The sequence below is a fragment of the Schistocerca serialis genome, chromosome 7, assembly GCF_023864345.2.
Source record: "Schistocerca serialis cubense isolate TAMUIC-IGC-003099 chromosome 7, iqSchSeri2.2, whole genome shotgun sequence".
Lineage (NCBI taxonomy): Eukaryota > Metazoa > Arthropoda > Insecta > Orthoptera > Acrididae > Schistocerca > Schistocerca serialis.
The window spans coordinates 392,045,701-392,057,777 of NC_064644.1; the positions used below are offsets into that span (position 1 = coordinate 392,045,701).

The 12,077-nt window shown below is 47.9% G+C and overlaps 1 protein-coding gene across 1 annotated transcript in view; it reads left to right on the forward strand.

Annotated features, from left to right (window-relative positions):
- LOC126413121 (putative methyltransferase NSUN7) overlaps positions 1–12,077 on the forward strand; it is a gene marked incomplete at its 3' end in the record, with an annotated part of 334,534 nt that overhangs the window by 217,115 nt on the left and 105,342 nt on the right. Inside the window, exons 4-5 of the mRNA XM_050083013.1 lie at positions 2,467–2,750; positions 11,221–11,407. Of these exons, the coding sequence (XP_049938970.1) occupies positions 2,467–2,750; positions 11,221–11,407 (471 nt within the window). The remainder of the gene's footprint in view (positions 1–2,466; positions 2,751–11,220; positions 11,408–12,077) is intronic.

The window sequence follows — 12,077 nt, forward strand, 5'->3', positions numbered from 1 at the left end:
CCAACTTTCCGTTCCTAATACTATATGCGCACTATTTCCTTCAATAAGAGATACTAATTCAGGAACCTTGCCCTGGATACTCCTGCAGTTTACCAATATTACGTTAACTTTTCCTGTTTTTGGTCTCTGAGGACGGACGTTCTTTATCAACGATGATAATGTCCTCTCTGGTAAGCCGTCAGGTATTTTATCGTTTCGCCCAAGGGGGGGTCCCTCTAACCTAAAAAACCCCCGTGTGCACGCCACACGTACTCTGCTACCCTAGTAGCTGCTTCCGGTGTGTAGTGCACGCCTGACCTGTCTAGGGGGGCCCTACAGTTCTCCACCCAATAACGGAGGTCGATGAATTTGCAACCATTATAGTCGCAGAGTCGTCTGAGCCTCTGGTTTAGACCCTCCACACGGCTCCAAACCAGAGGACCGCGATCGACTCTGGGCACTATGCTGCAGATATTAAGCTCAGCTTGCACTCCGCGTGCGATGCTGGTTGTCTTCACCAAATCAGCCAGCCGCCGGAAGGAACCAAGGATGGCCTCAGAACCCAAGCGGCAGGCGTCATTCGTTCCGACATGTGCTACTATCTGCAGCCGGTCACACCCAGTGCGTTCAATAGCTGCCGGAAGGGCCTCCTCCACATTACGGACGAGACCCCCCGGCAAGCACACCGACTGCACACTGGCATTCTTCCCCGACCTACCCGCTATTTTCCTGAGGGGCTCCATAGCCCGCCTAACGTTGGAGCTCCCTATAACTAATAGGCCCGCCCTCTGTGACTGTCGGGACCTTTCCGGAGAATCGGCCACTGGCCCAACAGGCGAGGCATCCTGTGGTGGCTCGGAAACGATGTCATCACCACTAGGAAGCACCCCGTACCTGTTGGAAAGGGATAAGGCAGCTGCCACGCGGCCAGATCCCACCTTCGCCTTTCGGCCAGGCACGCGTGAGCCCACCACTGTCCGCCATTCACCCTGGAGTGATGGCTGACCGGTAAGATGCTCACTGCCGGAAGACGCAGCGACATCAGGGGTTCCATGTGATTCCAAGGCCACCGAAGTAGGCATAGGTCTCACCACAGTTGCCCCAACGCCACTACGAGCCGACGCCTGCGCCTCGAGCTCGATGAGCCTAACAGACAAAGCCTCCACCTGCCCCCGAAGAGTGGCCAATTCTCCTTGCGTCCGCTCACAACAACCACAGTCCCTACACATGACTATGTTTACCCTACTCTATACGGTGACAAATTCCCAAGATAATCTTCTGATGAGCTACTCTGATAATCAAGAAACACTCACTGAAATACGAGACGCGAAAACTACGCTAGGTTTTCCCAGAAAAACTATTTAAAAGCTAAGCGCAGCAAATAAGTACAAAAACGCTTTATACAAACAGTACTCGCTGCTGCTGGTGCTCTCGCTCTGGCTGTCACAAGACAACTGCTGATTCAAGTGACTAGTGGCTAACGGCCGCGAAACAAACAAAAGACGGTTTTAGGGCGCTTTCTGTTCTAAACGATCAAGAAAACACTAAGAAATCTAACACGAAAACTACGTAAAGTTTTATCAAGAACTGTTAGTTACTATGCAGAGCAGATAAACGCAAATAGAATCCCTTCCTTAGTGGAAGGTCGTAAACAAAATGCAAAATAAACGCTTTATACAAACAGTACTCGCTGCTGCTGGTGCTCTCGCTCTGGCTGTCACAAGACAACCATCCCACCACAGGCATTGAAAGATGCCTCTGCCAGATTTCAAGCTGTTATAAATGCGAAGGGCGAACACAGCCCATATTCATGTCCACTAATATGTGTCTGGCCCGCCCGATTGGCCGTGCGGTCTAACGCACGGCTTTCTGGACGGGAAGGAGCGCCTGTCCCCAGCACGAATCCGCCTGGCGGATTTGTGTAGAGGTCCGGTGAGCCAGCCAGTCTGTGGATACTTTTTAGGTGGTTTTCCATCTGCCTCGGCAAATGCGGGCTGGTTCCCCTTATTCCGCCTCAGCTACACAATGTCGGTGATTGCTGCGCAAACAAGTTCTCGACGTACGCGTACACCACCATTACCCTACCACGCAAACATAGGGGTTACGCTCGTCTGGGGGGGGGGGGGGGTCCACCGGGGGCCGAACCACACATTAACCCAGGGTTCGGTGTGGGGCGGCGGAGGAGTAAAGTGGACTGCGGTGGTCGTCGTGGTGTTGTGGAACACTGCGGCTGCGGCGGGGACGGAGCCTCTCCGTCGTTTCTAGGTCCCCGGTTAACATAATATGTGTCTGGATACTTGTAATCAGAAACCCTTAATCCAGTCATCTCGGACGGACTGCCAACCATCTGCCAGCCGAACAAACAACCCCCTCTTCCGGACAGTGGGAAATGGTTCTACGTTCGTCTACAGCGCGGCTACGAAATTGTATGTTGTTGTTATACAGTGGGTCGTGGGGCATGGCACTAACGCCACATGCTGCCGACAGCTGCGGGGCCAGCGCAGCCAGGTGTGGCTGCTGCTGTTCGACCTGTGGCAGCGCGACTTCAAAGCGCGGGAGCCGGCGCCCCTTCTGGCGCAGGCCGGGCTCGCCGACGCCGAGGCGGCGCTGTGGGCGGCGCACGTGCGCCTGGCGGCCGCGCTCGCGCGCATGCGCATCAAGCACCGCGCGCCGCGCCTCGAGCTGCTACTGCCGCCGCACCTGCGCGACCACCGCGTCGTCGCCATCGACAGCGCCTTCGTCTCCGCCTGGCTCAACCCCTTTCGCACCAGGTGAGCCTCAGCCGCACCTCACTGCCTGAACCTCCTCAACCGCCACTGCTGGCCGTGTGGCAGCTTCAGTCTACAAGTGTGTTAGGATCCTTAAGCGAGAAAAGTACCTGATAGAGAGGTGGGGCCTCTCCACGCCCGCACCAACATGGTGACCAAACCAAAAGTTCTACTTCACCTCCGTCAACATGTTAGTTATCCACATCTACATCTACATCTACATGATTACTCTGCAATTCACATTTAAGTGCTTGGCAGAGGGTTCGGCAAACCACAATCATACTATCTCCCTACCATTCCACTCCCGAACAGTGCGCAGGAAAAACGAACACCTAAACCTTTCTGTTCGAGCTCTGATTTCTCTTATTTTATTTTGGTGATCATTCCTACCTACGTAGGTGGGGCTCAACAAAATATTTTCGCATTCGGAAGAGAAAGTTGGTGACTGAAATTTCGCAAATAGATCTCGCCGCGACGAAAAACGTCTTTGCTTTAATGGCTTCCATCCCAACTCGCGTATCATATCTGACACACTCTCTCCCCTACTACGTGATAATACAAAACGAGCTGCCCTTTTTTTGCACCCTTTCGATGTCCTCCGTCAATCCCACCTGGTAAGGATCCCACACCGCGCAGCAATATTCTAACAGAGGAGGAACGAGTCTAGTGTAGGCTGTCTCTTTAGTGGACTTGATGCATCTTCTAAGTGTCCTCCCAATGAAACGCAACCTTTGGCTCGCCTTCCCCACAATATTATCTATGTGGTCTTTCCAACTGAAGTTGTTCGTGATTTTTACAGCCAGGTACTTAGTTGAATTGACAGCCTTGAGAATTGTACTATTTATTGAGTAATCGAATTCCAACGGATTTCTTTTGGAACTCATGTGGATCACCTCACACTTTTCGTTATTTAGCGTCAACTGCCACCTGCCACACCATACAGCAATCTTTTCTATATCGCTTTGCAACTGATACTGGATAGGTGGATCACAGTATGCTGGGCTGTGATGTTATCCGTGCATCTGGGTAAGACTACGCATTAACACGGTCCATCAGGTGATAGATAGTGGACGAAACGCGAATGAGGGTAGCAATTTGCAGAGCAGAGGGAAAAAAGTGCCAAGGCTCGTGCCGTGGGAAAAAAACCTCTGCGACAGTGAAATGGGTAGCAAGAGCAGTAGTGGGTTACTTGCTGCGATAGTTCATACAAGGTTGGGTTTGTTAGTATGGGTATCATTCATCATTACCGTGGCAGGCGATGGCCAGGTATCCGAGTTTGCTGCAGCTGCTGCACTCCTGGAACAATCGGGATCGTTATATATTAGTGGGAGATTGGCCATTGATCATCTCACTGTGTGAGGTGTGTGTGGAGCGTGTCTGAATGTAGTGTACGGTACGGCTTCCCTGCGTGGTGCCAGTTATTCGGCAAGTGTGTTCCAGCTGGATATCCAGTAATGGTGGCTGTTTAACAGGGGCTCACCTGTACTGTTGTCTTTGCGTCAACTTCGCCATAGATGATAGGTCCTTACAAGTATGTCTTTTGGTCTTTTATGTTGCCATCTACGGTTGTGGTCGTAGTTCCCAGATTCAGAACAAACGGGTTCTGTGAATGTCTAGAGTTTCTGTATATAGTCTTGTGGTGAGTTTGTGGATTACCTCCGTGAGAGTCTCAAGTCGGTATTCCCGGTGAAGGTCCGCGATGCGTGTGTATAGTGGAGCATTGCTTATAATTTTGAGTACTTTGTTTTGTATGATCTGCAGACGGCGCAGGCGTGTGGGCGCAGCGTATCCCCAGACAGGGGCTGCGTACGTCATCAGGGGTCGAATAAGTGTCATGTAAATGGACCTCGACACCCTTATGTTCAGTGTGCTACGCCTGTTGAGCATAGGGTAGAGGTGTTTGAGCCTCGCGCTTCCTCGGTTGGTCATGTGTTGTATGTGGTTCCCCCAGAGTAATTTCCGGTCCAGCCAGACACCGAGGTCCTTTCTCACGGAAACGTATTGGGCGTGCGTGTAGAGTTTTTGGTCTGCAGTATCGGTGTTTGCGCAGTTGCTTCGGTCTTCTAGTGAACAGAACGGATTCGCGCTTGTCGATGTTTACTCTAACACGCCACTTCTCTAACCAAGGATCAGCCACTCTTAGTGCGGTCTGTAAGCGTGACGTAATGTTTGATGGCTTCCAATCTTGCGCGAGTATGTCTGTGTCATCTGCGTAGATTGCCATCGTTGTGTTGTGTGTGGCTGGGAGATCGTTTATGTAGAGGTTAAACAGTAGGGGCCCTAGGATGCTTCCCTGGGGTACTCCCGCGTGTGTACCGTGTCGTGTTGATTGTTTTCCCTGCACGTCAGTGTTGAAACGCCTGTCTGTGAGGTATGAGTCTATGAGACGCACCAGCCCGTCAGGGAACCCCGCGTCGCTGAGTCTGCGAATGTGGCCGTTGTGCCATAGGAAAGTACCTAGGAGGCGCGTAGTAAAGCCCCGAGAGGGCGCAGGCAGAGAGAAAAGGCGCGAAAAAAATGTTCGAAATTCTGAAGTTCGATTAATTCAATACAATTACAATTGAGTACCAGAGTCGAATGCAGGACTTTGACGGAGGGTGGTTGGGGAAAGGCGGCAGAGCTCATAGAAAATTTGTGTCACCAAATTCTCTAGAGTAAACGAAGAGTCTTCTTAATCAGTTACAATACTAATTACAGTTGCGAGTAATTTTCGAGACAGTTTTCTTTTTAGATTAAGAAGAATTGAGTGTAGTTCTGGAGGGGGTTCAAACCCTATAGCCACTCCTCTGGATTCACCTCTGTAGAGTACTTACCTGGTTTGTTAGCCACTGTCCTGGGAACATACAGGTATATGAAACACGCAAAAACTGAAGAAATATTTTTGCAAATAAAATTCAAGTTTTGTATCTCGCTTTGTTCCATTTTACACTTCGCTGTCCAATGTCCTCACATAAATCATTTGCATCTTGTCGCGAAGAATTCTACTTTTTGAATTCAATCATTTTTTCTATTATCTCTCCACCTTCTCTTTCAAAGATGGGCTTCAACCTAGAACCGTTGATTATAAGCTCACACACATGTCTCTCAGCAATGACGGGTTCAAAATGGTTCAAATGATGGCCCTGAGCACTATGGAACTTAACATCTGAGGTCATCAGTCCCCTAGACTTAGAACTACTTAAACCTAACTAACCTAAGGACATCACACACATCCATGCCCGAGGCAGGATTCGAACCTGCGACCGTAGCGGTTGCGCGGTTCCAGACTGAGGCGCCTAGAATCGCTCGGCCACAACGGCCGGCTGTTGACGGGTTCAAAAGCAAGAAAATAGATACAAAAAAGCATTTTTTTAAGAATATTGACTTCTGAATTTTACAGCTTTTTGTCATTAACTGTGTTAATGTTTTACGATCACATATTCAATTCTGACAATTTTAAATAGGTGTTTACAACGAGTTTATTTATTTTCACATATAAAGTTTTTGATCAGACGAACGACATGGTTACATATTTCGGTATCATTTACTAATAAAATAGCATGAAAAGTACAATTTCACAGGGGCGTTATGTAAATCGTCTCCAAATGACACATTTCTCTTTAAAAATTAACAATAAAAGCGCAATTTATAAATAAGCAAAATTTATACATCTACTGAGAAAAAATATATCGTGACACAACAGTTAAATTAATAGAACTTCATTTATGAAAGAAGTGTTTATTTAAATTTTTTACACAAGTTCAAGAAAATATGATTGAATTACAGGGAAGGACCCCTATCTTACATGTGGTCAGAGTTTTGTTGGTTATTAATCTTCTGTTCAGGTCGTCAGAGCTCAATACTGTTTAATGAAGTACAACATCGACTACCTCTTGATCACCAATACTAAACAGCCCGATCCACTCAATGCTATCGGCTGACGTAGTGTGAAGGCGGCAACTGTGGCTGAAGCAGCTGTCGCACTTAACTGAGCCAGACTCCTGCTTGCTTTGGTGTTCATTGTGCTCAGATTCAAAGTCCATAGTATCCTCGGAGAAGAAACGCCCTGCATCAGTCCTAGCAGCGAAATGTCCCTCACGGAGCCCAGCGGCAGTCTCTACCATTCCCGTAGCATTCTGCCAAAATTGCTGCATCGTGTAGGCCACCTCCCATCCTTCATCTCGCAGTCGAATTATTTTCCCTACGTCGCCATAACATTATATTTTCCCAAAGTGACAGACACATATACTTGGAATAAAACTCCCCATCCAAAGCATTCTTGCATTATCGTAAGTTACTTTTTGTTTCTGCTGCATCTGCAGACAGTGGGTCCTGCCGAATAGTCAGTTTGTCATGCCACTTTGACTGGGATCTTATCGTCTTGAACCACATAAGAAAATGGGCGCTGGATCTCCATCAGATCCTCCTGGGCACTCCAGTAGGGCTTGGAACACGCTGTTATCGATTTTTCCGGTATCTGTCTGATGGTTCCAGTGGCTTTGAGCGGCACTTTACAATACTGTCAACGTATTGCTAACCAATAGTACAGGAAGTTGTTTAGCACTGCTCCTGTTCACAGCCATTCTAGATTCGAGACTCTGACCTTGTTCAGCACGTGTCATTTCCTTACACAAGTGTGCAGTATGTAACAGTTTGTTGACTGGTGAGTGCATTTCACATGTCTGCACATTGGATGTTGTGCGCTACTTATGTTGGTCTTCAGCGTTCATAATATCCACCAGCACCTGCAGTTAGTTACTCAGTACGTGGTGTTCATCATGGACTGTGCGGATGGTCCCGGCGGAGGTTCAAGTCCTCCCTCGGGCATGGGTGTGTGTGTTTGTCCTTAGGATAATTTAGGTTAAGTAGTGTGTAAGCTTAGGGACTGATGACCTTTGCAGTTAAGTCCCATAAGATTTCACACACATTTGAACACTACCTACCGAGATGCTGCAGGAGCGTCTCTGTTGCACCTGCTGTGTTCAGCCAAGCATTGCTTTGAAGAAGAACACGCATATCATTTACATTATATGGGCTGCTTGAAATCAGGCGGAAGCCTCTGGCAGAAGGAACCGAATGACAGCACTTGGTGGGAGATTCTGTTGCTCTGCGCATCTTTGTGTCCTCACTGTGCTCTCAGAACTGAAAAGTGCGACGTAACGCGATCGACAGGACACTAGAGAAGCTGCGCAGCAAATCACAAAGCTTCATCGGACTTTCATTGTGGTTTTACTTTCGCGACCGATTGTAGGTTGAACGAAAGAAAAAGCGCTCGTATTTGTATTAAGTTTACCTTTAAGCAGCATTTGAGTTGTGGTTTGTCAGGCTTTCTTGGCGCCCCTACTGCAGATACACTTCTCGGGTTTGCCACCGGATTAACACTGTGCATCTCCCACAATATTTCTTCGAAGCAGCTTTTCGATGTTATCGGGTGGTGGTGGTCATTCTCGTCACTGTTGCAACACTCGAGTGATGGTAATCGCTCCTCGGCGTCGAAATTTATCGTAGCTGCAAGCAGGAATTGTGGGTACACGGAAAAGTGCTCACAGTTGCACGAAAGTAGTGTTCACAGGGCCAGTTGTCGGGAGACGAAAAGATGCCATCCCTGCGTGCGTATTAGGCGATGACGGTGCTGCAGAATGCTGCTGCGGTTAAAAGCCGAAATAACTTTGTAATGCTCTGCATCGGGTCAAAAATTGGAGGTTTTTGTGTCTCCCGTTTTAATTTAATGGCCGCCAGTGGCGAATTCCACGCAACACCTAGTTGAAATTCCGCATCCCTGTCTGCGGCCGGTCCGGCCAGTGCTGCTTAGGGCAGTGGTTTCCAAAAGGTGGTCCGCGGACCCCCGGGGGTCCGCGAGCTATGCCAAAGGGGTCCGCAAGATGCTATCAGAATAAAAAATATATTTCGTATGATAACAGATTTTTTGTTTTGGCCGCTTCCTGCATGAGCAGAGCTTTAGCGAACGCTAACTTCTGCGTCTAGCGTCTTCCTAGAGTGTAAGGAGATCGGCAGTGTGCATGAGCAACTTCTTATTCATACGGAAGTAAGATGGCTTTCTCGAGGTAGGATCTTGTCAAGGTTTTTTTAACTTAGAGACGAGGTTCGTTTCTTCCTTCTTGACACAAAGTACGCGGATATTCTCACTAATTTCTCTTGGCTTTGCTCAGTTGCGTACTCAACTGATGTGTTTGAACACTTGAATGTGATAAATTTCAGTTTACAAGGGAAAAATGCAGACATGTTCAAAGCTGAAGATAAGATTAGTGCTATGGTCAAAAAGCGTCAGATCTGGGCGTCAAGGATAAACGAGTCACTAACTAACTTTTCTACTTTAAAACAACTCTTGGAGTCATCAGAGGAGAGTTTGACTGACCAGATCAAGATCATTGTAGCCGAGCATCTACGCAGCGTAGCCATACTTTTAGAGAGTATTTCCCTGAACCTGACTCTGACGACTGGATTAGAAATCCCTTCAGCTGTGAAGAAATAGACAAAATCCAAGGCCTCACTGAAGAAGAGCAAGATCAACTTGTGGATCTGTCCAGCTGTGGTACGATGATAAACATTTTCATCAGTGACAAAATTACGGACTTCTGGGCATCAGAACTCACGAACTACAAGAAACTTGAAGATAAGGCAATGAAAAAGATCCTTCCATTTGCAGCCACATATCGGTGTGAGCAAGCATTTTCTTCCATGTTGAAGAATACTCAGTATTGTAGAACACTCAGTATAAGGTCGTTTATTGAAACTTAACTACACTTCTCGAACAATCACTATATACACACAAAGAAAACAAATATCATGTAGACGACTATTCATCAAGAGCGTCGGTGAGGTCCGTCGGAGCTGGTCCTAGCTCGGCGAGGAACTGACTGTACTGCTTTTTTTTTTTTTTTTTTTTTACTTTATTGTTATTTTAAAACCTGTACAACTCAGGTAGGCTGGCAGCGGCACACTACGCCGCTCTTCAGCCATAGCGTTTTACAAGAGTATAAAACATGGTGAATGACAAAGAACAAAGTGACGGGCAAAAGAGAGAGGTCACAGAGACATAAAAAACACGGAGTCGTTCACATGTGACGATAACAACACGGAAAACACGTCGGCACGGCGCACAAAACACTGATGAGTCCGATGGCACAAGTGAACGTAGGAGTGGGACGGCGGACACCAAAAACACTATACGACGTCACACACACGAGACACAAAAGGCGACGATCTCCGGCGCGCGAATGTTCACTATACGTGTGCGAGTCCGGGGACCTGCCAAGAGAGGAGGAGGAGGAAGGGGAGTGGGAGAGCGAGAGGGGAGAGCAGAGATGCCACGGGCAGGGGAGATAGAGGGGAGGGAGGAAGGGGGAGAGGAAGCCCGGGGGAAGAGGGGGAAGGGAGGGGACAGGGAGACGGAAAAAGAAGGGAAGAGAAGAGAAGGGAGGGAGGGTGCCGAAAGGAAAGGACACGGGAAGTGGGGGGCGGGGCAGGGTCAAAGTTGATAGGAGGGGTAGATGGAGGGGACGAGGACATCATCAGGGAGAGGGAGCTGGCGGAAGCCACCTTGGGAGAGGGTATGGAGGGTGGAGAGATGGAGACCGGGTGACTGTACTGCTGTTGCGCTGGCCTTATAAAGCTGGCAGAGGTCGGCGGAGTACTCCATCTTTCCCTGTGTCTGTGAGGCGACCTCTGCAGAAAAAGGTTCGCATTAGTCTCTAGCAAGTTCTGTTTATTTTGAAGAATTGTCTTCCTCTCGGTTGCGCCTGCAAGTGCTTGTGTATGTTATATGGTACACAGGGGTGTCTTGAGTGTAGTCTGCCTGGCAGACATGCGGTCGGATTTCAGAGTGAAAGTTTCAAGATTGGAACCTAATATTTCAGAAATAATGGACTCAAAGGTCAGTGTCTACTGATTGGGCACTCTGTTGTAACTGTATTTTTTCAAATAAATAATACCTTGTATGAAATTAGTGTTTTCTTATTTTTCACACGTGTCTACTCAATGCAATCTCAAGTGTAGCGCACTTGAAAGGCCAATACACTCAGTTTTAATTTTTTTCCTGTCACTTTCAGTTCATACTCAATTTTTATTTTTTTAAGGAGTTTGTTATACTAAACAACCAGATTTGAAGACAAAGATTTTGAGCAATAATCAAAAATTGAAAAAGTTTTAAGCTCAATATTTTTTCAATGATGAGTATGTCAATGTTTTTTCTAAGTACCAAAAATGGAAAAAGTATAAAAAGACTTAATTTGGCTGTTTTAGGTAATAATTGATACTGTGATGTAACAAGGAACCAATCATGCTCGAGGAGGGGGTCCTCGAGAAAATTTTGTTGGGAACCCCTGGCTTAGGGCATGCCACCGCTGTAGACGTATTCAGCATTCGCTGTCACTTGTGGGCCGATAAAGTGCTCGAAATTGCCTCGACTGTTGGGGGGCAAAGTCTACGTGACAGGCATCGACTACAAAATGAGAGCGCGTGGTATATGTTACAGAGACAAGGTGCCCCTGCAGCTGCTGGAGGAGGCGGGTCTGCGGCCGCTGGCGGTGGGCGAGTTCCACCTCACACGGGACACCTTCACGGCCGACGGCGCCTGTCCCAGGGTCATCCTGTTCCACCCAGACCGGCGCGCCGACCTGGCCCAGAGCCGCGTCGTGCGCGACTACCAGCTCATCCTGCAGGTACCAGGGATGTGCTGTCCCTGAGTAGCCTCCATTTTTAAGCCTATGTTGTAAATGTATCTTCACATGGGTCACAGAAATTGCATATTGACAAAAATATAGCCCAGCAACATTGCCGGTAATAGAACTGCAGCTACATATTCGGCAACATTGTCGGCAACTGTTGCCGGCAATGTTTGCGCGAGAAGTATTTCCAAGGATAACATTGTGGCCGCAAAATGGACGAAAGCTATTGGAATGATTTGAAGTGGAATGATCATACAAAATTAATTGTTGGTAAGCCGGGTGCCAGGTTGAGATTCATTGGGAGAGTCCTTACAAAACGTAGTCCATCAACAAAGGAGGTGGCTTACAAAACACTCGTTCGACCTATACTTGATTATTGCTCATCAGTGTGGGATCCGTTCCAGGTCGGGTTGTCAGAGGAGAAAATCCAAAGAAGAGCGGCGCGTTTCGTCACACGGTTATTTGGTAAGCGTGATAGCGTTACGGAGATGTTTAGCAAACCCAAGTGGCAGACTTTGCAAGAGAGGAGCTCTGCATCGCGGTGTAGCTTGCTGTCCAGGTTTCGAGAGGGTGCGTTTCTGGATGAGGTATCGAACATATTGCTTCCCCCTACTTATACCTCCCGAGGAAATCACGAATGTAAAATTAGAGAGATTCGAGCGCG